The sequence below is a fragment of the Spermophilus citellus genome, assembly GCF_964194105.1.
Source record: "Spermophilus citellus genome assembly, chromosome: 16".
Taxonomy (NCBI): Eukaryota; Metazoa; Chordata; class Mammalia; order Rodentia; family Sciuridae; genus Spermophilus; species Spermophilus citellus.
Genome location: NC_138196.1, coordinates 29,402,485 through 29,427,256, shown reverse-complemented (window position 1 = coordinate 29,427,256; position 24,772 = coordinate 29,402,485). Strand labels below are relative to the sequence as shown.

Genomic DNA, 24,772 nt, shown 5'->3' with positions numbered 1-24,772 from the left:
GAATAGGATAGAATACCCACTCCCAAGCTCATTCATGTGGCTGTCATCAGACACCTCAGTTCCTTACCACGTCTTTTCTCCTTAGGTGAGTGACTTTGTGATGTGATATTACCTACCCCCAGAACAAACAACCCAAGACGAAGAGTGGCTAAGAAACTGCAGAGCATTTTTATGACCCATCTTCAAAGACAAGTAGTTGCCTCCATCTTTTTCTATTGTTACAAGAGTCAAGAAGTCCAGCCCAAACTCAAGCAGATGGGGACTAGACTCTACCTCTTAAAGGAAGGGGTATCAAATGATTTGCAAATGCATTCTCAAAAATAACACAGGGACTCAGCCTGCGTCTGAATTAATGTACTAGATTTACTGACTCCTAGTCCCGTGCATCTTCTGGGCCATGATGCTTCATGACGTAGTTCAAGGACAGTAATGACCAAAACTGTTGTGTGACAGGGACATGCCAAGCAGTTTTCAAACATTTTACCCCTCATACAATGCTGTGTAGTATATGCTACTCCTAGCCCTAATTTTATAGGCGAGAAGAAAAGTTTAGAAGAGTTCATACCGTGCCAGACTCTAAAGCCTTATTCAGCAGCTATCCTAATGTCAGGGAAACAGCATGCTTTGGGGAGGCAGACCAAGGGTGGAATTCTTGCACCAATACTTGAGTTATATGATTTTCGGTAATACCTAACCTTTCTGAGCTTCAATTTAACATTAGAATTCAAAGGAAATTTGAAAATAATAAACTTTCAAGGATTGCGGTAAGGAGTAATTGAAATCATGAGACGCACCGAGACAGGAATCGGCATGAGTGGGAAATCAATATGTCCTCCCATCTTTGCTTCATTCTCAGATCTCCACTCCCACACAGGAGATGATTCAGCTCTGACCTACAATTTGCTTCATTTCAGAAAGCCAAAAACTTAGCAGGACTATGCAGAATACCTGGGCAACCAGGTAGCATGAACCCCATACCCTCTGTTCCCCCCCACCACCACCACCGATCCTTCTCTGATACTTTGGAAAACCATCAGGCTATGCTTAGGAAGTGCTCAGGAAAAGACTGTGGCAACTGTGTCCCAGCCTCTGGAGAGAGAAAGGAGGTCCCTACTCAGTCCCACAAAAGCCTTTGTCTCTTGCTGGACTTTCCATGTGTGTTGGGACCTGAGGAGAAGAATAGGCAAATTGCTGACTCACATTCCTAGAGAACCACAGACCAGGACATGGGGACATTGCTGGGTAGATTATAAACACCTGTGGCCAAGAGTTGTATCAATTTCCTAAAAGAATCCCAGTACTGAGACTTCCCCAGTATCTGGACAGAGAAAGATCAACGTGTTTTTTTTTTTTTTTTATTTTATTGTTGGTTGTTCAAAACATTACATAGTTCTTAATATACCATATTTCACAGATTGATTCAAGTGGGTTATGAACTCCCATTTTTACCCCGTATACAGATTGCTGTGTCACATCAGTTACATTTCCATTGATTTACAAATTGCCTTTCTAGTGACTGATGTATTCTGCTGTCTATCCCATTCTCCACTGTCCCCTCACCCCTCCCCTCCCCTCCCCTCCCCTTCTCTCTCTCCATCCCCTCTATATAAATCGTTTCTTCCACTTATATAATTTTCCTCCTACTCCTCCTTTCCTCTTATATGTAATTGTGTATAACCCTGAGGCTCACCTTCCAAAGTGAGAATTAAGATCAACGTTTTTAAAGAGTAAAAAGAGCAAAGGGGCTAGGCATGTATAGTACATGCATGAGCTTAGCATGTGCAAGGCCCCAGATTCCGTCTCTAGCACCCCAAAAAATAAATGTTCTAAAAATGAATATGAAGGGGCTTATTAGCCCAGTGTACAATGAACAACTCTCAACAACTTTAAGGAATTACATGTTCCTTTGATGAAAATTCTTTTCTAAAATATTTAAAAGCTTGGAATGCAGCTCGGGAGGCTGAGGATTGCAAGTTCAAACCCAGCCTAAGCAACTCAGTGTGACCCTGTCTCAAAAAAAAAAAAAAAAAAAAAAAAACTCTTGGAAAATTATTGTGACAATTTGTCTCATTTTGAGGCATGACATGTTTGTTTACTCAGTTAATTATCACTGTTTACAAACCAACCCTGGTTGCCATTCTTTTTACACATTCTTTTTTTTTCTTTAATTAATTTTTTTAATTTATATATGACAGCAGAATGCATTACAATTCTTATTACACATACACAGCACAATTTTTCATATCTCTGGTTTTATAAAAAGTATATTCACACCAATTTGTGTCTTTATACATGTACTTTGGATAATAATGACCATCACATTCCACCATCATTTCTAGCCCCATGCCCCCTTCCTTCCCCTCAACCTCTGCCCTATCTAGAGTTTGTCTATTCCTCCCATGCTCCCTCTCCCTACCCCACTATGAATCAGCCTCCTTGTATCAGAGAAAACATTCAGCATTTGGTTTTGGGGGATTGGCTAACTTCTCTTAGCATTATCTTCTCTAACTCCATCCATTTACCTGCAAATGCCATGATTTTATTCTCTTTTATTGCTGAGTAATATTCCATTGTGTATATATGCCACATATTTTTTTATCCATTCATCTATTGAAGGGCATCTAGGTTGGTTCCACTGTTTAGCTATTGTGAATTGTGCTGCTCTAAACATTGATGTGCCTGTGTCTCTGTAGTATGCTGTTTTTAAGGCCTTTGGGTATATTAAGTCCTTAAGACTGAGGAGAGAGATAGCTGGGTCAAATGGTGGTTCCATTCCCAATTTTCCAAGAAATCTACATACTGCTTTCCATTTTGGCTGTACCAATTTGCAGTTCCACCAGCAATGTATGAGTGTACCTTTTTCCCCACATCCTCATCACCACTTATTGTTGTTTGTATTCATAATAACTGCCATTCTGACTGGAGTGAGATGAAATCTTAGGGTGGTTTTGATTTGCATTTCTCATCATCTAGAGATGATGAACATTTTTTCATATATTTGTTGATTGATTGTGTATCATCTTCTGAGAAGTGTCTGTTCATGCCTTGGCCCATTTATTGATTGGGTGATTTTTTTGGTGTTTAACTTTTTGAGTTCTTTATATACCCTAGAGATTAGTGCTCTATCACAAAACTCAACTCAAAATGGATCAAGGATTTAGGAATAAAACCCGAAAGCCTGCATCCAATAGAAGAAAAAGTAGGTCCTAATCTCCATCATGTGGGATTAGGCCCCAACTTCCTTAATAAGACTCCTGTGGCACAAGAATTAATATCAATAAGAATAATAAATAAGAATAAGAATAAATAAATGGGATTGACTCAACTAAAAAGTTTCTTCTCAGCAAAAGAAACAATCTGTGAGGTGAATATATCTTGGTGAATACAATCTGAGAGCCTATATCTTGGGAGCAAATCTTTTCCTCTTACACATTCTTTTTTTTTTTTTTTTTTAAGAGAGAGAGAAAGAGAGAGAATTTTTTAATATTTATTTTTTAGTTTTTCGGCGGACACAACATCTTTGTTTGTATGTGGTGCTGAGGCTCGAACCTAGGCCGTGCGCCAGGCAAGCATGCTACTGCTTGAGCCACATCCCCAGCCCCTCCTCTTATACATTCTAAGACTGGATTTGGAGGCTCCTGGAAGAGAGACTCTTACAAAAGGAGAAATGGAGTGACTAAAGCCTCTGTCCCCTTCCCCCCACAGAGGGACGTGGCTGACCCTCTCCAGTTTTTCTATTGCTTGCAAGGCCTTTAAAATGAGGGGATTCATGGGGTGCATAAGAAGTCTTTGGGGGGTTGGGACTGTAGCTCAGTGATAAAGTGCTTGCCTCGCATGTGTGAGGCAGTGGGTTCGATCCTCAGCACCACATTTAAAAAAAAATAAAGATACTGTGTGTTCATCTACAGATAAATCAATATTAAAAAAAAGAAGAAGACGACGACTTTAGGGTGGGGCAGTGGAAATGAGAATCCCTTGACTCCTTAAGAAGATTTTCTGGAAGCTTGGTACTACCTTGCCCTCTTTCCATGGAAGATTTAGAAACAGAATTCTGCTTCAGCTTTCTCAAGAGACTTAAAAAACAAAACAAAACAAACAAACTATATATATATATATATATATATATATATATATATATATATATATATTTCTTTTTTTTTATATGAGCCCTTTATTGTTTCAATTTCCTCCTCAACAAAAGAACCAGATGTGTCTTCCTGACTTACACAAAGACAGCAAAGGAACCATCATTCAGTTGGGGGCAACATATCTAAACTGGATTGACATAATGTGAGAAATCAATATGTCTTCGATAAGAACCTTCAATCCAGGAAAATGCTGGAACTAAATCAATTTTCCTTTTTTATTTTTTTAATGAGGTATAATATTTGTACATCTTTATAGAGTACATTGGGGTAATTCAATACATGCATGCAATGAGCAATAATCAAATCAGAGTAATAAGTATTTCCATCTCTTCAACAATTAATCACATTGACCTGTTGGGAATTTTTTTATTCTTCTAGTCATTTTGAAATATAAATTATTTTAACCAATAGTTACCTGATTGTATTAAAGAAGAACCCAAAGAAATCCCTCCAATGTGTTTTTTTGGTGTCCCCTGCCTTTCCCAGTCTCTAATGTCCACTATTCCATTCCATTCTTTTTTTTTTTAGTTGTAGTGGACACAATACTTTTATTTTATTTATTTATATGTGGTGCTGAGGATCAAACTCAGTGCCTCACACGTGCTAGGTGAGTGCTCTTCCGCTGAGCCACAACCCCAGCCCTCCATTTCATTCCTTAACAAGGCTGCCTTATTGGTTCCTACAAATGAGTGAAAATATGTGATATTTGTCTTTTTGTTTTTGACTTGTTTCACTTAACATAATGGCCTCCAGTTCCATCCATATTGCTGCAAATTATAGGACTTCATTATTTTATGACCAAATAGGATTCCATTGTGTAAATATACTGTTTTCTTTATCCGTTCATCCACTGAAGGGCATAGGGTTGAAGAGGACGGTAATAAAGTTGGGAGAGCAAATATCTTTTTGGTATAATGATTTCATCTTCTTTGGACATATACTTGGTAGTGAAACTACTGGTTCTATTTTTAGTTCTTTTTTTGTTTGTTTGTTTTTTACTGTTTTCCATAAGGGTGTCCTAGTTAACGTCCCCACCAGCACTGTATAAGAGTTCCCTTTTCTCTGTCTCCTTGCCATTGCTTGTTATTGTTTTCACCATTTTAATGATAGGTGTTCTGACTGGGGTGAGATGATCTCATTGTGGTTTTGATTTACATTCCTCCAATGATTAGCAAAACAGTATTTTTTCATGTATTTATTGGTCATTTACGTGTCTTCTTTTGAGAAGTATATTTTTAGTTCTTTAGCCCATTTTTTTTTAGAGAGAGAAATTTTTAATATTTATTTTTTAGTTTTCGGTGGACACAACATCTTTTTTTTTTTAATTTTATTGTTGGTTGTTCAAAACATTACATAGTTCTTAATATACCATATTTCACAGATTGATTCAAGTGGGTTATGAACTCCCATTTTTACCCCGTATACAGATTGCTGTGTCACATCAGTTACATTTCCATTGATTTACAAATTGCCTTTCTAGTGACTGATGTATTCTGCTGTCTATCCCATTCTCCACTGTCCCCTCACCCCTCCCCTCCCCTCCCCTCCCCTTCTCTCTCTCCATCCCCTCTACTATAAATTGTTTCTTCCACTTATATAATTTTTCTCCTACTCCTCCTTTCCTCTTATATGTAATTGTGTATAACCCTGAGGCTCACCTTCCAATTCCATGCAATTTCCCTTAACTCTCACTTTCCCTCCCGCCTATCATCCCTGTTTAATGTTATTCTTCTTCTCCAGCTCTTCATCTCTACCCTGTCCTTGGTTACTCCCCTTATATCAAAGAAGACATTTGACATTTGTTTTTTAAGGATTGACTAGCTTCACTTAGCATAATCTGCTCTAATGCTATCCATTTCCCTCCAAATTCTATGATTTTGTCATTTCTTATTGCAGAGTAATACTCCATTGTGTATAAATGCCACATTTTTTAATCCATTCATCTATTGAAGGGCTTCTAGGTTGGTTCCACAATCTTGCTATCGTGAATTGTGCTGCTATGAACTATATAGCAGTGTCCCTGTACTTCTCAGAGGAGGACACAACATCTTTATTTTATTTTTATGCGGTGCTGAGGATCGAACGAGCGCCCCGAGCATGCCAGACAAGCATGCTACTGCTTGAGCCACATCCCCAGCCCTTTAGCCCATTTTTTTAATTGGATTGTTTGTTTGGTACTCAGGTTTTTTAGTTCCACGTATATACTTGATGACAATCATATACTTTATGTCAGTCAAGTACAATCTTGTTGAATGAGGAGCTTGCAAGTATTTTCCCCCATTCTCTAGATTAAATCTTAATTCTATTGGTTATTTCCTTCATTGTGCAGAAGCTTCTAAGTTTGACTGAATCCCATTTGTCTATTTTTACTTTTGTCACCTATGATTTTGGGGTCCTATCTAAAACATCACTACCTATGCTTATGTCTTGCAGTGTTTTTCCTATGTTTTCTTGTAGAAACTTCATAGTTTCAGGTTTAATAGTTAGGTCTTCGATCCATTTTGAATTGATTTTTATGTACATCTAAAGAAAGGGATCTAGTTTCATTTTTCTTCATATGCATATCAAATTTTCTAGCACCATTTATTGAAGATACTGTTTTTTTTTGTTTGTTTGTTTTTATGTTCTTGGTGCCTCTGTCAAAAATCAGCAGGCTGAGGCTGGGGATGAGGGAGTAGCTTAGTGGTAAAGCTCTTGCCTATCATGCACAAGGTGCTAGGTTTGACCCTCAGCACTGGGCGTGGAAGGGATTAGTTGGCTGTATTAGCACAGATTAATTTCTAGTGAACCAACATTTTCAAAAATGCCCAAGACCTTGGCTCTTTGGCCAGCCTACATCTTTGAACCCAAGCCATTATCTGAGGTATTACACTGTGACTACACTGGCCCAGGAGGGAAGAAGGTGGGACCTTGGGAAGAAATATGACACTTTTTCCAAACTGGAATCTCTAAGTGCCTCAGGAGAGCTTACTGGATGTTTGAAATGTTAGTCATAAAGTATAAATCATTATAGAACATCCTATCTGATGACTGTAGCCATGGTTTATGTGTGTGTGATCTGACACGTTCACTGTCTTGACTAACTGGCTCCGTCTCCAAAGAACTTCCCTAGTTCCTACCTTCAAGGTGTGTTCCCACAGAGCCTCTTTTCATTCTAAAAGGGAGTGGGATAGAAAGGTCTTCCTCATTTCCTGTCAATTTTCTCTTCAAAGGCCCTTCCTCTTTCACAGTTTTGTGCTAGGAGTACCTAGCAGAAAGTCTTAACAAAATTTGAATAACCTATTTCACTTCATCCTGAGGCAATGAAGAGGAAAAAAATCATAGAAGTAAACATTACACACATTTGAGTTTTTAATAAACTTCATTTTTTCATGCAGTTTTATGTTCACAGCAAAATTGAGGGAAAATTACAGAGAATTCCCATACACCTCCTGTCCCCACATATGTACAATTTACCCATCATTAGGACTCTTCACGTTGTGGTATATTTGTTACCACTGATGAACCTACATTGACACATCAGTATTAACCAAAATCCATATTTTACATTAGCGCCCATTCTTGTGGTGTTGTACATTTCATTGGTTTGGAAAAATGCATAATGACATGTAATCACCATCATAGTATCATACAGAGTATTTTGCTAACTTTTAAATCTTCCAATTTCCACCTAATCATTTCTTCCCACCAACCCCTGAACACCCCTGAGATTTTTACTTTCTCTATAGTTTTGCCTTTTCCAGAACATAATGTCATTGGAATAAAACAATACAGATTTTTTCCCTTTCCTTTCTTTTCCTTTTCTCTTCTCCCTCTCCCTCTCCCTCCCTCCCTCCCTCCCTCTCCCTCCCCTCCCTCCCCCCTCTCTGTCTCTCTTTCTGTTAAGGATGGATCCCAGGGCCTCACACATACTAGGGAAGCACTCTACCACTCAGCTATACCCCCATCCTTTTTTATTTTATTTTGAGACGGGGTCTTGCTAAGTTGTCCAGGCTGGCCTTGAACTTGCAATTAGATCACATACCATGAGGCCTGGCTCTACACAGTTTTTAAACCTCTAGGCTGCATCAACAACCTGGCTTAAATTACATGGTTACTTATATGTATGCACAAAGTATAAGCACTTACTAAACCAGATACTAGAACCAAGAAAGTGGTCTGTGCCCTTGAAAAATTTCTTGAGGCAGGCTCATAGAGAAATCAAACTCCGGAAATCACATACTCAACTTTATAATCTTATAGCACACTACATTATATATATGAAGTATTAAAACAGATTCAGAAAGGGAAAATAGCAGACCACAGAAAACATGAAGTTTTAGCTGAACCTTAATGTGTTTGTCAGGCACAGAAGGAAAATTCCAACCAGAAGCAATATCACACGTAAAATCACAGTCAGGAAAAAATAATACTATGTACAAGGAACAATAATAACAAAAAGCTTCAAAACTGATGAATAGTGCACGGGGAGAAGAGTATTGGGAAGACAGGCAAAGACTAGACTGAAATGCTTTGAATGCCACGCTGTATTTCAAAAACACCAGAGACCGGTAAAAGTTATTAAGCAAAGGAAATACATTTTAGATAAACCCTGGAAAGAATGGATTCGAGAATATATAATAAGAGCATTATTTCTCTCAATAGCTGTGTGAAAATTCTGGGGGGAAAGTATATCAAAATGAAGATTTCTGGGACCCACTCTTTACTGAGACAAAATTTCTGGACTCAAGGCCTGGGAATCTATAAATGTTACATGTCTACCATCAGTGATTCTTATGGGCTCCAAAGTCAGAGACTAGAACTAGAATGAGAGAGATCAGTTAGGAAGCTTTTGCAATTGCCCTATTAAGAAATGAAATGAGTTAGATCAGTACATGATGCTCCTCCAGACTAGCTCATAAGGAAAAACAAGTGTTTTATGTCCATTAAGCAATCTTCTATATCTTATGCAAATATTAGAGGGAAGATTTAAAATATAGGGGAATTTGTGCATAGCTTACCTGCAAATAGCACAGCAATTTATGTAGGGAATTTGAGCATCTAAAGATTTTTGTATACTTGGGAGTCCTGAAACTGATCCCCCACAGATGGAAAGGGAAAACTATTTGTTCCAGACTGATCTGTGATGTTGGTACAGACATTTGATACCTTAAGGATCGTACTTTGCAGTGACAAAGCATTCATATGCCTAAGCTTATTTGGGAGTCAGGAATTCCCAGGAGTTAGATAAAGTATTCATCTCCAATTAACAGACTGGATAGGGAGGTTTCACAGGAAGATAAAGACATTCTTGTTTGTTTGCTTGCTTGCTTGTTGTCCCCTCACTTGCATTGTAAGCCCCAGGAGAGCAGAAATCTGCTGTCTCTGACAACATTGATGGTGCTCTTGTGCCAATGGTGCTTGGCATACAGTAGGCTCGCGGCGAATACTTTCTCTGAAAAATGAAAAGTGGAAAGACAGACAAAACCAGGAAGAAATGATGCAGTGTCAGAAAGAATAGTGGATGGAGAATTGAGAGACTCCGTCTGTCAACTACTGTTCATTCAACACCTACAGGGAGCTAGAAGCTGGGGATTCCTGTCCTTAAGACATCGACGGTGCCAGTTTCTGGTTTTGATTCTGCTAATCAGGAGAGTGCAACCCTGCCAAGTCATCTGCCTTAAGGTTCGGGCCTTGATTCCTTGTTTGTAAAATGAGGCGCTGGCCAAAAAGTAGGATGACAACGAAAGCCCTTTCCAAATCTCAGTTGTATCCGTCTGCTTTACCCTCTTCCCTCATTTGTCCCTTTTTGAAGTGAACCTAGGACTGTGCTTTCTGCCACCTAAGACCAGGTCCAAACCCAAGGAGCTTAAGTAGAGCTATTCCCCAGGATTAGCTTCTCAAACAGCTATAGAAATGCTAAATAGTAACAGATCTGGAGGCGGAAAACAACGTGGCACTAATTGTTCAGTTTTTCCTCCTGGTCCAACTCGGAGGAAGCCGGCCCCCTCCGGCGACGCACTGAGCAGCTCACTAGTGTTAGGACCGGAGTCCCCGGGAGGTCTGGCAAGGTGGGGCCGGCAGACACCCACCTTGAAAAGATGCTGCCCTAGCTTCAGGGGAAAGGGCGGGGCCTGCAAATAATACCCGGGGGCAGGAGGAAGTCTCTCATTGGCCGGAGGGAAGGTGACGAACAGGGGGCGGGGTTTGCCGGGGGGAGGGGGCAGTATTAGGCAGGGGGTGTGAGTAGCCGGGTGTCAGTTTCGGAATTCAAGTGGGTTCTCCTTCGCACGGTGGGACTCGAGCCTAGCTTCCCGCTAAAGCCTTTGCTTCTACTAGCTGGGAGTTGCTGCCGTCTGGGCACTCCTTCCTGGCTCTGCATCGCTCCGCATCTCCCGCAACCCGAAGCCCTTCGTGCATTTCCTCTGTGCTTCTGCTCCGGGAGAGTTTCTGTTTGTTTCCTCCTCTTTCCTCTTTGTTGCTCTGAAAACCGTCCTTAGTGCAGCCCCCCACTCCGGAGGGAGTTGGACTTTTCGAGAAAAGCGGCTGGCTGCTGCACACTGCACCGGCCACTCCTGCGGACCCGCTAGGCGCTGCGCCCTACCCGCCTGCCCTCCCCTCCGCCTGCGTTCGTTCGCCCGAGAAGGCCCGCCCAGACTTCATTGATGCACCCATTCCAGTGGTGTAACGGTGAGTCTCGGGGCGGGAAGGCGAGCGGACTCCGGACTGGCCGCAGACGCCAAGGGGGCGCCAGGTTTAACGTCTGATGGGTTCGTCTTAGCTCTCGAGTTAAGTTTTTCATGCAGTGGGACGGCGAAGAAGACGACCTGGTGTCCAACTCTGCGGTGCACAGCGCGGAATTTGAAACAATCCGGTTTGAACGCGAGGGCTTGGAAGGGGTCTCTGAAAGTGTGGCAGGCCAGGGGCGTGGGAGCCAAGTGGTTCCCAGCCTTTGTGTGGCGATTCGGCTTTTCTACCCCCTTCCCCTGCCTTTGTGCGCTCAAACTCTGTTCTTTGTTGTGGTGGTTGGAGAATTAAATCCACGCTCGGGCTAGGTTCTCCTAGAGGGAGCTCAAGTTCCCGGTCTGAAACTTTGCAGGCTATTTTAAATATGTATACAGTGCAGCGTGCGGGACCAGGCGCGGGGGTGACTTCCTCTCTCTTTGTTGGGTTCCCACTGGCTGCTAGTGGGACTCCGCCGGTGGAAGACGATGGATGAGAGTCTCGCTTTACTGAATGAATAAAGTCTTGCAGATACCTCGGCTCCCAGCTATTCCTGTGGTAGGAGGCTGGCCTAGCAGGAGCTCTGCTTTCTGGCCCCAAGGCCAGGCTCTGCGGTCTGTTCCCGAGCCTGGCTGGTGACCTCACCTCCAGACCCAGCCCCCCACCCGTCATCCCCCAATCCAGGCCTGGTTGAGGCTGCTGAGTTAGTTCATCTCACCTGAGACTTTTTGGCGGTTCAGGTGATACAGATTAGGTTTGGGTCCGAATTTCTCACTGAAACTGGCCGGAAGGAAGACTTCTGAGCAAATCACTTTTAAATACCAATATTCACCCACCCTTCCCCCAGTGGTCCTAGAATCTTGACCGCGTTTTTCCGACTCTGGGAGTGGGGGTGGCGGGAGTCTAGAAGGAGGTGGGAAGCAGCTGGCCTTATTTTGAGTGTGGCAGCCTGGCTAGTTAGGAGGGGGAAAAGATCCATTCTTGGGAGTAGACTCCTGCCAGATCTTGGATTAATTATTTCAAGAGGCTTTTGTTTTAAGGCCGGGTTTGGGCAGCATGTGTATGAGTGTCCCCATCCCCCTTCTTCCTCCTTTTGCTAGTGGGATCTAATTTCCTGAAAATGAACCAAGCCGTGTGTGATAGGCGGGTAATGTGGGAGAGGGGGCGGAGGATGGGGGTTGAGGAAGGACGGTGCATCCCAGCATCTGGGAAAGATTCCCAGATCCCCTGGTCTTTCTTGGCCAGCCCTTCTCTGACGTCATTCTTGCTCTCAGCCTGCCAGCTGAGATGAGACATTCTGATGTCAAGGCTTTCATAGGTTGGTGGAAACAATGGAACAGAGACTTAGAACTAAGGGGCTGTGGTTAACGCTGGTCTTTCTTCTGGACCGCTACCTTTCAAATGTGATTTTAGACCGGGAAGGACTTGCTTAACCTTTCACACTTTCCCCCCTGTCTTGCTGAGTATTAAATCTAAGACTGATGCTCATGCTAAGCACAGCTCTACCCCTGAACTGCACTCCAGTCCATATCTTTCACTTCTTAAAGTGGCTGACTAATACTGTCCTTTGACTCCAGTGAGGAAGCAACAACCTTCCCTACCCCTAAGGAAAACAGCTGGAACTCCTATTACCTGGGACTAGCAATCTCTGTTCTTTGCAAGTTTCTTGCACTAACCTAGTCCTGGAGCCCCAGGGAAAGCCTCTATGAGACAGGAAAAGATGGAAGAGATAAACTGATTATGGGACTGCTGGGGCCACAATGCCTTCAGGGTACATGTGTATACTCTCTGCAATGGTTGCTACCACAGCTTTGCAAGTCCCCAGAGCAGGAAACAAAATTAGGTTCTTTGGGACCCAAAAGATACCAGGATTCAGCTCATGAAAGATAACACAGAAGAGCCAATGCAAATAGAGGGAGGGTAAGTTAAGACAGCTTATTAGCATCAGATATGGCTGAGGCCAGAGCAAATGGTACAGGTTTGAGAATAAAGAAAGAGAAGGGTCATTGAAATGGCATAAAGACTGCCTCTCCTACCTTAAGAAGTGAGAGACTGGGGTGGGGCAGAACACCTCATTAGCATTGAAAAGAAGATATAGTTTTTTGGAAGGGAAGTCCTGAGGCCCTTTGCCAGAATAGATTGAAGGTTGGCTTTCTCAGGCCAGTCTAGCATGATCTCCTCATAGAAAACTGATATCCTTTAGCCCATGGAGAGCAAATATTTTAGTGGGAAAGGGTGGTGAAAGTGTCTTAGTTTCTAATCTCCCATGCAGTGTAAAAGCAAGGGGCTTTCTAATGAACACAGCAAAGCTTAATAGCTAATTATTTCCTTAATTTCCCCTTAATTAAAAAGTCCTTCAGAACAAGAACTTCTTTTGCTTTCTGTTTTCAAACAATGTCTAGGTCAGGGCATAAAGCAGGCCTTTAACAATACTTGTTGGTTGACTGGTGATTTATTGGCTGAGGGCACTTTCTGGGCAGTTTTCCCAAACATCAATCTTCTTACTTTCAAGTAGGAGCTTTGCCAAGGGGACCAGGTTGTTTTGAGAAAGCAGGGAGTTATTTATCTATTAACTAGTTATCAAGACAAGCCAAACACTAGGCTAGGCACTGAAAAAATATATGAAAGTTCATGTTGATGTCCTCAGACTTGGAGTATTTGGGCTTGTTAGGACTATACTCTCGGTGACTCTTAGTCTTGGTTCTCAGTCTTAGACACACCTCTGCTGTGAAACCTAACTTTATGTCATGAAAATCTTTGTCTCTGCTTTTCCATAGAGTAAGATTGTCCAATGATTCTCCCACTCTTCTTTGTCCTTACTATCTTAGTGCTTATATAATCAATGCTCAATGCATACTTAAATTAAGTTGATGCTAGAAACAAATGAGTATATAAAACACTAGAACGAGCAAGGGCCAGAATAAGCCATACAGGTTGTGAGCACTGTAGAATTCAGGACCACACAGCTCTTTGGAATATTACAAAGAACAGGTGGTGAACTTTAGAAAGGAGGAGGGAGTTCTAGGCAGGAAAGACTGCATGAATGAAGGTATAAATGCAGATGAGGACAAGATTGGGCAAGAAAATGTGAGGAGAATGGTCATATGTGGAAGTGTTGAAAACACTGGGGAATTGCAAAGGGACAGGGGACATGTTTAAGAGGGCTTGAAACCAGACATGCATTTGGAAAGTACACGATAAATGAGGATGTGGTAGACGTGGGGAAAATTAGACGGGATGAAACTGGAAACAGCAATGACAGCAATTAAGAGACAACTAGTCAGTAATGAGTATTTGGAATAGAGATGTGCAGTAGGAAGCAGTACACTCTGAAAGAGATTTGGATAAAGGTGATGAAAAGGAATGAAATATACCATGTCAGAGTTGACTTCTAGTCTTTGGAATCAACCTTCTGCTGAGTGGTATTAGCACTAGTATTTATCTAATTCTACAGCGTACTATCAATTCCTGACTCCTAACTAAAGCCTCTATGCCTAGAACCCAAGAGCATAGACTTTAGGAGCGAGGGCTCCTTAGCTGTTTACTTTAGGGAGATTATTTAATGATTAAGGTTTTGTGTTTTGTTTGTTTTTTTTTTTTCCGCATTGGTGGGAAAAGTGGCATTTTACTGTGGCATTCCAGTGATGAAACTGGAAGCCACATAGAGTGGTGTACCCCTGTAGTCTCCAGAAGCATCACTTGAGTCCAGGAGTTCCAGGCCACTCTGGACAACATAGTAAGACCCCAATTGTTTAAAAAAAAAAAATTTAAATTGGTATCATGAGAATGCGGTCGGGAATTGGGACACAGCAGTCCCAAGTTTTGTTACTGAAGAATTCTCCCCTTTCCCTTCCTACTGCTGTTCTAAGCCATCAGCTTTCTATCAGTTCTCTTTCCAGCTACAAGCTGGCTCCTTCTCTTCTAGGTGCCCAGGGAGACATGACAGAAAGAGCAGCTTTTCTTTCCCAGCAGAACTTTGTGCCTTTGCCCAGAACCTGCTCACATACCCATGTCAACGTGTCAACACCAAATACTAGCTAGAGGGAAATGACTGCCACAATGGGAAAGCCAATCAGGATGTATCTCTGAGCCACGTGAAAAGGGAAGCAGAGTGACTAACTTAGTGCTTCTCAGACAAACTGTTCGGAAGAGTTACCTGAGTCTCTTGTGAAAATGTTGATTCTAGTTCCTTTAGCCTGGGCTGGGCCCAAGATTCTGCACATCTAACAAGTTTCCAGGGTGTACCATCTCCATAGTGGAACTGTACCATGAGACTGAGTACAAAGGACGGAGTAAAGGACCAGTAAGGGAAGCTGCAGCTCCCCACCCCCAACCCTCATCTCCACTTTCTGGAACACTGGCCTGGACTTGGAGTGAACAATTTCTATTCTAGTCCTGGCACAGCTTGTCTTCTGGAGCAGGTGGCTTAATAATGACAAATGACCTTTGCAATTGCACTTTGCAATTTATAAAGTCTATTTCTTATACTGTCATTTTAAGTCCTCTCTATTTTGCTGGTTTTTAGATGACATGTGAAGCTTAGAGAGGTAGGCTTCTTAAAGGTCGTGCAGCTAGCTAGGGAGAGTTGTGTTAGAACCCAGGTAATTCGTTTTCTCACCTATGGCCCTTCTTCAGTCTGAGCTTCTACATGATGGAACTGGGTTTTCCCTTTTCTCCTTGATCTAAATCCTTGATCCCTATGGGTACCTTAGATGGAATTCCATTTCACATATCGGTTAAATAATTTACCCAAGATCATAAAAAGCTAGTAAGAGTTAGAGCTGTGATATTAGCTCCAGCCAAAGAATCAGAGGTTTAGGAACCTTAGCCTGCCATTATTCTTTCCATTCCAGCTGACACAGTGTGCCATCACCCTCAGGGATAAATTTCCAAGTCTAATATTATTTTTCTTCTTCTTTTGCAGGGTGTTTTTGTGGCCTGGGACTGGTTAGCACTAACAAGTCCTGCTCCATGCCACCCATCAGTTTCCAAGACCTTCCTCTCAACATTTATATGGTCATCTTCGGCACGGGCATCTTTGTCTTCATGCTCAGCCTCATTTTCTGCTGCTATTTTATCAGGTAGGTGGGTCACTGGCTTACTTAGGGAGGGAATTCAAGGAGGGAGGAAACCAGGTTAGAGTCACTAATCTCAGGCTGGAGCCACTGCTGGGAAGACATGGCTAGGCCTGCTCCTCTCTGGGCCCCTGAGGCCTGCTGTTTCTATTTATATCAGCCTATCAAGTTGTCCCAGAGCACATAAGGTCACCAAGGGTTGGATTGTATCCCATCTCTGGGCCAATTGTTGGAAGACTGCCTAGAATTGCTATCCAGCTGTATAGTATAGTTGGTGGTCCCAAAGTATCCTTCTTTCCTCCACACTTATGCCCTCTAGGATGCCAGGATATCCATGATACCAGAGGCATGTTTCTCTGCCCTCCTGAGAAATCTTGTTGTCAGTTCCTCATGTTGATATTAGCAAGCTGACGTCTGGAGAGCTATATGTTGATTCTGTTTTGGAAGCTTTTATTTTGGAGAAGGGGAGGAGGGGGGAATGAAAAATGTCATTTATTCTTAATTGCTTGGGGATCCAGGGAGGGGCTTGAGGTTGGCAGGGGTAACCAAGCTCCTGGAACCGTTCTTTTTTTCCTGCTGTTGAAGGACATGGGAACTGGTAGCTATTTTCTAAAGGAAAAACTTGGAGCATTTTGACATTCAGAGTGGAAATCAGGGTAGTAATATTTTTGACTATATGGGACTATCCTGTACATTGGAGAGGGTTGGACATCTCTGGCCAATAAAACATGTGACAACTGACCCCTCCCCTACCACACATATTACCAAATGCCTGGGTAGATGTCAGCTGGGGTCTAGGCCAGTGTCTGATTAAATTATTTAAGGAGATTAAGGACAAGGAGCCCTGACTCCCCACTAAGGTGCCCTGCTGAGTGCATCCTTCAACTGGAAGGCAGCTAGCAGGGAGTGGCAGACACTTGTCCGTATACCTCAAGGAAGGGGACATGGATATCCCCTCAGGCATTTCTCCGAAGTTCCAATTGGCTCCCTTGGGGCTAGTCTTCAGAAATTTTCAAAACAGGTCCCCAGGACTAGACTTTTCCACTTAAATCTATGCAAAGAAAATAATGGTTTACTTATTTACCTCTTGTACAGTTGAGTGTTAAATTTGCACTTCAGTATTAATTGGGGGTAAGAATAGACTTATAGTATCTTTTCCTCCCTCCCATTCTTCTCCATTTTCCTGAACCCTAAGTTTTCTCCCTCAAACTTGTCTAACTACCAACTTATTCCTATGAATTCCTGTATCAAGCCATTCCATTTCCTCAAAAGCTAAAGGTGAATACATATCAAGTACAAATACTTATTTAGGATGAAACTGAAAGGAGTCCATAAAACCAACTCTACTTGGACTCTTTCTACATGCACAAACACACATGCATACATGCCAGGCAGCAAAGGCGGTCAGCAGAAGAAAATCCAGAGGTGATCCCTCCGGCCAGGAAGTGAGTGACAAGGAAGTGGGTTTATTTCCTAACTGTGCCACTAATAGATATAACCTTCGGTTTTCAGCTACTCTTTACCAAGAGCTTCCCTGTGTTCCCGGCACCGTGGTTAGCATTTTGTAAACCATTTAGCTCACCAGCTTTTCTGAACAGGTTTAGTTATCAGCTCATGTATAAATGAAGACGTTCATGCTCAGTTAAGGACTTGCCCAAGGTCACACATCAAGGGAGATGCCACTGGTGGGCTAGCATGGTAACAATTGGTTGATCTGTTAGATTCCTTCTACAGCTGTGCAACCCAGGAGTCTAATTCCTTTCATGGGAAGTGGAGGAACCTCTGTGCCATTATTTGTACCCACTTCCAGCTGGGCATTGGAGTCCTAGAGAAAGAAGCACAGGCGAGGGAACCATGTGTCACTGATTTGTTTCTCTTTGGCTGCCGTAAAAGAACAGAGCAGTAACCACATGATACTAAAAGCTGTCCCACTGTGGGGCAGCTCTGGGCCACCTGTCCCTTCTGCAGTAATCTGCTCCTTTATCACCCTGTCCTGCAGCCCGCCCAAAGCCAGTTGACCCTGGAGTTTCATGGCTTCAGAGGCCCACTGGTATGTGGTATGTGTACCTATATATAGAAAGACACCCAAGCATAGAAGCCACTTCCTCTCTCTGCTTCTTAGTTTCCTCCTAGGCCAAAATAGGACCATGACCACTGCTCCTGACCTGGTGAGCTCATCAGCCAAAGCCAGCCTCTGCTCCCCTGCTGCCCAGTGCTCGCTTTCCCCCTCAGTGCTGACCTCTACCCTGCACAGGATGGAGGGGCCACTGAAGTACAAATGGGCAGGAAAGGAACAATTATTTTCAGGACCTGGCTTCATTGTTTCTTCTAAAAGGGAAGAGAGGAAAGGAGAGCCTGCTGGCAGTAGCTAGGGATGGTCTTATTGAATCCCGGGTATTTTTAGTTGCTTTGCTCAGCCAAGAGCTGAGAAGGCCACCTGTCCATCCCCAGCTGGGATGGCCCGAGCTCTTTTCTTTTTGCTCTGTTTTCCTTGCAACCTTTTGGAGCCCCAGTTTCATCACAATCTAATCCTTCCTGAGCTGAAATCTTTATACAAGATAAAGATGTAACTGTGAAGCCCTTCTCCATCCTGAGGGTTCTCGAAGATCTCTGAGTATGATCATCACAGAGAACCAGCTAGATGAGACAGGCGAGGGAAAGGGAGGATACCTTAGGCACCAAGGTTCAGTCGGATGGCAGGGGAGGTATCTGAGTCTCAAAAGAGGCATGGCATCCCTCTTTCCCCCAGAAAGTTAAAAACACAGGCTTGGGGCTAGTTTTGTAGTTTATCAGTAGAGAGCTTGTCCAGCACGTTTGAGGCTCCTGGTTTGATCCTTAGCACTATAGAGCAAAACAAAAACAAAACCATCACACAGGCTCTTCACCACTTCCTTATGTGCTCTGCACATAGCTGGTAATGGAACAACAGTGTCCTTCTCCCTCAGACTGGCTTTGAGCTCCCTAATGATGAGAACACATTCACCTTTCCTCCACTTAACTCACTGTCAGATAACAGATTAGCTCACTTAAGCTTTGGATGCATCTTCTCTGCCCCTCTGATGTGGAAGTTGAGAAGAGAGACTTATGCATTATGTATGAATGTATTTTCTGGACCATAGTGGACAGAAGGGGAAGGCTGCCCCAGCCCCAAGCCCTTGGCAGGAGTCCACTTGGACTGGACATCTCCAGAGGCTCCAGGAACATATGACCTTGCTGGGTCATGTGATTTCCTGTCAGAAAGGATGGAAGAGGCTGGCAGCCCCTTCTTATCTGACCTACACTGTGTCTAAGCTATAGCTCCGCCTGCACCTTCTCTCCACCACCCTGACAGCCTGTGGGGCATCTTCACACCTGCTGTGACTGAACCTCTCCATGATTCATGGTTCTCTGTTTCTAACTTGGGTCAACAATCTTTTTTCTATACAAAATCAGATAGTAGATATTTTAGGCTTTGTGGGTCATGAGGTTTCTATCATAACCACCCAGCTCCTCTGTTTACATGCCAAAGCAGCCAATAAATGAACTGAGCATGTCAGTGTGCTGGTACCATTTAATTGGACACTGAAATTTGAATTTCATGTCTATGTTTTTCTGAGGCACTAGGGATGGAATCCAGGGCCTCACATGTGTTAGACAAGTGCTCTACCACTGAGCCACATCCCCAACCCTGGATTTCATGTATCTTTTTTTGTCAAGAGATAAAATTATTTTTTTGTTACTAGTTTGTTTTTATGAGCTATTCTTCTTCTATATTCTTTTTTTTCTGGAACTGGCATTAAGTGTAGGGTCTTCGCACATGCTAGGCAAGCACTCTACCACTGAGCTATACCCTCAGCTCCCTTTACTTCTATTTTCATGCATTGAAGTAGAAAACCTATTCTTAACTTCTGGGTTCTGTAAAAAATGGGAGTGAGGTAAATTTGCCCCTGAGATCGTCCCTACTATAATTGGGTGAGTTTCTGATGTTTGCTTCCAGTAACCCAGGCCAGGGTTAGAAATAATCAGTGAGGGCTGAGAGCATAGCCCAGTGGTAAAGCACATGTGCTTAGCATGTGGCAAGGCTCAATCCCCAGCACTAGCGAACACTCTGTCAGGTTCTGTTATAGCCCAGGCATAGGAGGCCATCTAAAGGTACCTGCTGTCAGAGTAAGTTTTCCCCACAAAAAGTAAAGCAGCACAAATTTGTGCATAATTATGGTCCCAGCCATTTGCATAGTAAGCCATTCAGAGAGTCTTAGACTTCATGAGATGTAAAGGTGTGTCCCAAGATCATATCACATTCTCAGGACTATGATGTATACATCCTGATTGAGGGGGACAGGTCATATTCTGTAGTAAAGCGAATGAGCTCTATAATCACTTGGAGTTTGATTCAACCGGACACAGCTACCAAGTAGCTCTGTGAAGTTTGGGCAAATTTCTTAGCTTCTTAGAGTTTCATTTTCCTCATGTATAAAAAGCAAAGTTTCTCCCCTTTTAGAGTTACTTGAACTCAGTGAGAACAAATTTGACTAGGTCAGTGTCCGAGCAACATGTAGCACATACCCCATTAACTATTATGCCATTGCTATTAGTAACAACATGCTGTGTTTTGGCTACTGCGAGGTAGGCTGTTTGCAGGCCACCAGCTTACAATGAAGAGGCAGAAACAAAGAAGGCATCGTCTGGACTGTTTGTTTGGCACTGAAGGGAAGAGTGTGCTTTGGTTCCGGAATACTTGTGTTCTCCAAGTGGAAAATTCCCCTAGGTCAAAAGAGACTTATTATCCCGCTACCCTGGCTTGATAGAAGGATCCCTTCTAAGAATATCTAACTCCTTCTCTATAGTTGGAAAGCACATTGTTGATCTGTATTGTGTGGATATCTGAGGAATTTACCTGCTGGGAAAGGGCTGGGAGAGTCATTGAGCTATGTGGGGTGTTCTGCTTGAGAGTCTCCCAAGCTATGTATGGGATCTGCTGAGAATCAATAAGAGGCTTAGTCTTTGGTCAATTCTGGGTGGCCTGGATGGGTCAGAACCATATTCTCTGGCATCTAGAGGACAAGCATCTCTCCTCACTCCCAGAAGAATGCCCAAGTAGCCAGCCAGCCCGGCCTGCTGTGATTGCTCTGTTTATGCAAAAACATAGTCATCATCCCTCTTACCTTTTTCTTTTTCCCCCAGCAAACTCCGGAACCAGGCACAGAGCGAACGATATGGCTATAAGGAGGTAAATGCCACCTCTCTGCCTGCCATTTCCTCCTCCCGAAGGCAGGAGCCCAAGTTCCCCTTGTCTATACCCGCTTGGCCTCAGCTCTGGGCCTCCCTGAGACTAGCTCCTTTCACTGTCCTCAAGTCAGGCTTGCCCCAGACTGTCCAGAGCCCTCCTCCTTCATGGGAATCAGGGAGACACCCCACGAAAGACAGGGAACTCCCTTCACTGGTCCATCCTGCAGGCCCTGTGCTGGTCCCTTCAGACATCTCTCCCCATCTTCTTCCAGGTGGTGCTTAAAGGTGATGCCAAGAAGTTGCAGCTCTATGGGGTAAGTGTCCATGGCCCCAGGAATCCTGCCATGCATAATCTTCAAGGGAAGGCTGACCACAGTGCTTCACACCATAGGAAAATTTCAGCTAACTTTCCCACGTTTACCAGTGCATAGACCCTGTCCTAACCTCTGATTTGTGAATCCATTCCAGTGGCTCCTTCCTGTTTCTCCTCCATTTCCCGGATCCCCGCACACATACCAATTCTTTGGGTCCCCTCAAATCTGACCCTTAATTGGCCATTTCCTGATCCTTTCCCACCTGGGCCTTTGAGGTCACTTAATCCATTTTCCAAGGCTTTCCCCGGTAACCACAGACACTCCTAACCAGAGAGTGTCTGTGGTTGTTTGCCAGCATCACCAAACACGAGACTGCCCAGACGTGGCCTCACTGCATTCTTATTTTTGATGTCTGCTGTGACACCCAGGAAAGTTCAAGTGGTTTCTAAGCCTTCTTAAAAGAATAATTCAACTGAGATCATGGAGGCTGATACCTAAGGACTTAAGTCTCAAAAGAATGTAACTGACCACATCTATCCCATCCCTTTATTTACTTTTACTATTATCTTCCTTGTTCCATGTATATACTAGAGAGGATTTAAAACTATTCTCCCAGTACATCACTGTCCAGTGGAAACTTACATGATAACAGAAATGTTTTATATCTGTCCTGTCCAGTATGGGAATCATTAGCCACATGTAGCTACTAAGCATTTGAAATGGGGCTATTTACTGGTGGAGCACGAGGGAGGATTCGAATTCTGTTTCAAAGCAGCTTTGAGTCCGCCAAGTAGACCACATGAGCAAAGCTCACTTTCCTGAGTTGAAAAAATCTATACGTGGTGGCAGACATGTTCAAGGAATGCTGCAAGGATTTGGTCTCTATAAATCATGCGATAGATAACTGTGTAGAGAGGGCAACTAGAGGCAGTGGAACAATACTGGAATCATGCTAACATGAGGAAATAGTATCATACTTAGAAATCTTGGCATGAGTATAAATAATGTCTGGCCAGCAGAGAAATCCATGTCTCTTCTCCAAAAGACCTGTTTTAGCTTATGACCTAAAACTTGGGAAAATTGGATCTTATATATTTTTTCTTTTTTTGTTTGTTTTGTGTTTCTGGGATCAAACTTAGGGCCTTGCACATGCTAATAAACAAGTACTCTACCACTGATATATGCCTTCAACCCACATTATTCATATTAAACTCTGGATTAAATAAATAATAGTCAAAAAAGAAAAAGTGTGGCTACTCCAACTGATAAACTAAATTGTAATTTTGTCTTATCTTGATTAGTTTCAATTTAAGCTGCCACGTGGGGTTAATGGCTACCAATTCTGTCAATAGAGTTTTATGATAGGTCTCGTTTCTCGGTGAGAACAAATTTGTTCTCTGGTTACAAAAGAGAATAAAGGGCTAGAATGGAGTTTATTTGGCTGTGGATGAGACGAGGACCTCCAGGATGGGTGAGTGAAGTGCTTCTGCAATCTCCTCTCACACACCCCCTTTCTCCCTGCAGCAGACCTGTGCAGTCTGTCTGGAAGACTTCAAGGGGAAGGACGAGTTGGGCGTGCTCCCATGCCAACATGCCTTTCACCGCAAGTATGTGGGGTTCTGGCCAGGGTTGCCCTGTGGAGAAGAAATTATCAGGGAGCATTTTCTAGAACCTTTCACTCCTTGCCACCTCCCATCTTCCCCGTACCAAGGATGCCCTAGATGGGGTCTGGTCTGAACACCAGACAAGCCAGAAGTGTGAGGTTGTGGCAGGCACAGGGATGTTCTTCAGGAAGCAGTGGGGCTGAGAAGCAGCTGGAGCCGTCTGAGGGATCTTCCTAGAAATACCAAATCTGTCGTTCACAGGTGCCTAGTGAAATGGCTGGAAGTGCGCTGTGTCTGCCCCATGTGCAACAAGCCCATCGCTGGGCCTGCAGAGGCCACTCAGAGCATCGGGATCCTACTGGATGAGCTGGTGTGAGGCTGCCTCTGCACCAAGACCTGGAGAAGACTTCTTACCATGTGGGCACCTGGTCTCTCTTGCACAGCTACTAGGAACAAGTCTTGGATGATGACGGTCACGCTTACCCAAAAGGGAGAACGGCACGGGGCTGGTCTTCCCCCAGCAGGGCGAGACCAGTGCCAGCCTTGCTTCACCTCTCTGCCTCCTGAAGCCTCCTTCCCTATTACTCAGTACTGATGGTCTCAACCAGCCAGACCTCTGTATCCTGGCACTGGACTATCTACTTACCTTGTCCATGCTCTGGGAAGAAATCCATCTTTATCTGGCTGTGAACATGGAGCACCCTATTTGAAGGTTCTCCATGGAAGGCAAGCTTCCCTGACTTAGGGGCAGTGAGCTGACTCTTGTCACACCTCCAGTGTCTCATCCCGGCTCCTCATAGGAGGTTAGAAGGGAAGGAAGGAAAGATCCAAGAACCAAGTACTTCCACTGGAGGTGAGGGAGGCTCTGCATGAAATAGGGGAGAGCAGGGACCTATAAAAGGAATAAGTCAATGTTTACATGGAACCTATTGAAATAAAGGCTGGCTGGCTGGCTAGCTGACTACAGGGGAAAGGGGCACTGATCCCTTCCCCTACTAGGATCTGAGGTGCTATCTATCTGTTCTCTCCCTCTTCCTCAGTTAATCTCAGAGCTTCCTATTTCTTGTTGTGGTGTGAGAGCCTCTCTAGAGGAAGGGTTTGTCCTACACACAGCCTGATTCTCAGAGGTTTTTTTCTAAAGGAACAAAAGGGGTCTGGGGACAGGGGCGTCTGGAGGTTACAGCAGCAAGATACCTGCTTCCCCTTTGTAAATAGTATTTTTATACTTCATCCTCACCATCTCAGGCTTTACATATGGGATCCCCAGAATTCAGGGGTGGGAAAGGCTTCTGCCCCTCCCTAGAGTGGGCTCGGGTGGGAAAAAGTTATGTATTTAAAGAAAATTAAATTTAATAACAAGTTTCTCTAACCAACCTTTGCCTGTGGTTATAGCCTGAACCTGTGGGGCTCTCTCACTGCCTCCTCCTACCAAAATCAGACACACACCCACTTGCTGGAACAACCTAGCCTCTTAAATGACATGTAGAAGAATGGCATGGTAATGCTTTATGGTACTGTGTGCACTCAGATCTTGCACCATGTCCCAAGAGGGTTCTGAATCAACAGGGTGTGTCAGGTGGACTGACAATGTCAGGAACAATTTTCCATGCAATCTTAAGCATGAAGCATGTGGGCCCTGGCTGCCCTCTGCTCAGTGAAAAAGGGCCATGCCCGTGGCCATCCAGGGAGAAAGCCCAGGGTGCTGAGCACAGGCTAAGTAT

At 43.5% G+C, this 24,772-nt stretch overlaps 1 protein-coding gene across 2 annotated transcripts; it reads left to right on the top strand.

Annotated features, from left to right (window-relative positions):
- The first annotated feature begins 10,335 nt into the window (after nucleotides 1–10,335).
- RNF122 (ring finger protein 122) lies at nucleotides 10,336–24,052 on the top strand. Of its 2 annotated transcripts, none has more exons than XM_081269250.1 (6): nucleotides 10,336–10,817; nucleotides 15,775–15,931; nucleotides 21,089–21,134; nucleotides 21,406–21,447; nucleotides 22,972–23,054; nucleotides 23,313–24,052. In XM_081269250.1, the coding sequence occupies exons 1-6, from the start codon at nucleotides 10,793–10,795 to the stop codon at nucleotides 23,425–23,427; spliced, it is 468 nt and encodes a 155-aa protein (XP_081125376.1). In that variant the 5' UTR covers nucleotides 10,336–10,792; the 3' UTR covers nucleotides 23,428–24,052. The 2 variants fall into 2 exon arrangements, with proteins under 2 accessions (XP_081125376.1, XP_081125377.1); XM_081269251.1 differs by lacking the exon at nucleotides 10,336–10,817 and adding an exon at nucleotides 10,824–10,897.
- Nucleotides 24,053–24,772: the final 720 nt, after the last annotated feature.

Bases quoted from the DNA above. Each gene is read 5' to 3' on its own strand.
- RNF122 (XM_081269250.1), top strand. From the start codon at position 10,793: ATGCACCCATTCCAGTGGTGTAACG. The intron at 21,135-21,405 runs GTAAATGCCACC...ATCTTCTTCCAG, and splicing joins AACGATATGGCTATAAGGAG to GTGGTGCTTAAAGGTGATGC. The intron at 23,055-23,312 runs GTATGTGGGGTT...TGTCGTTCACAG, and splicing joins CAACATGCCTTTCACCGCAA to GTGCCTAGTGAAATGGCTGG.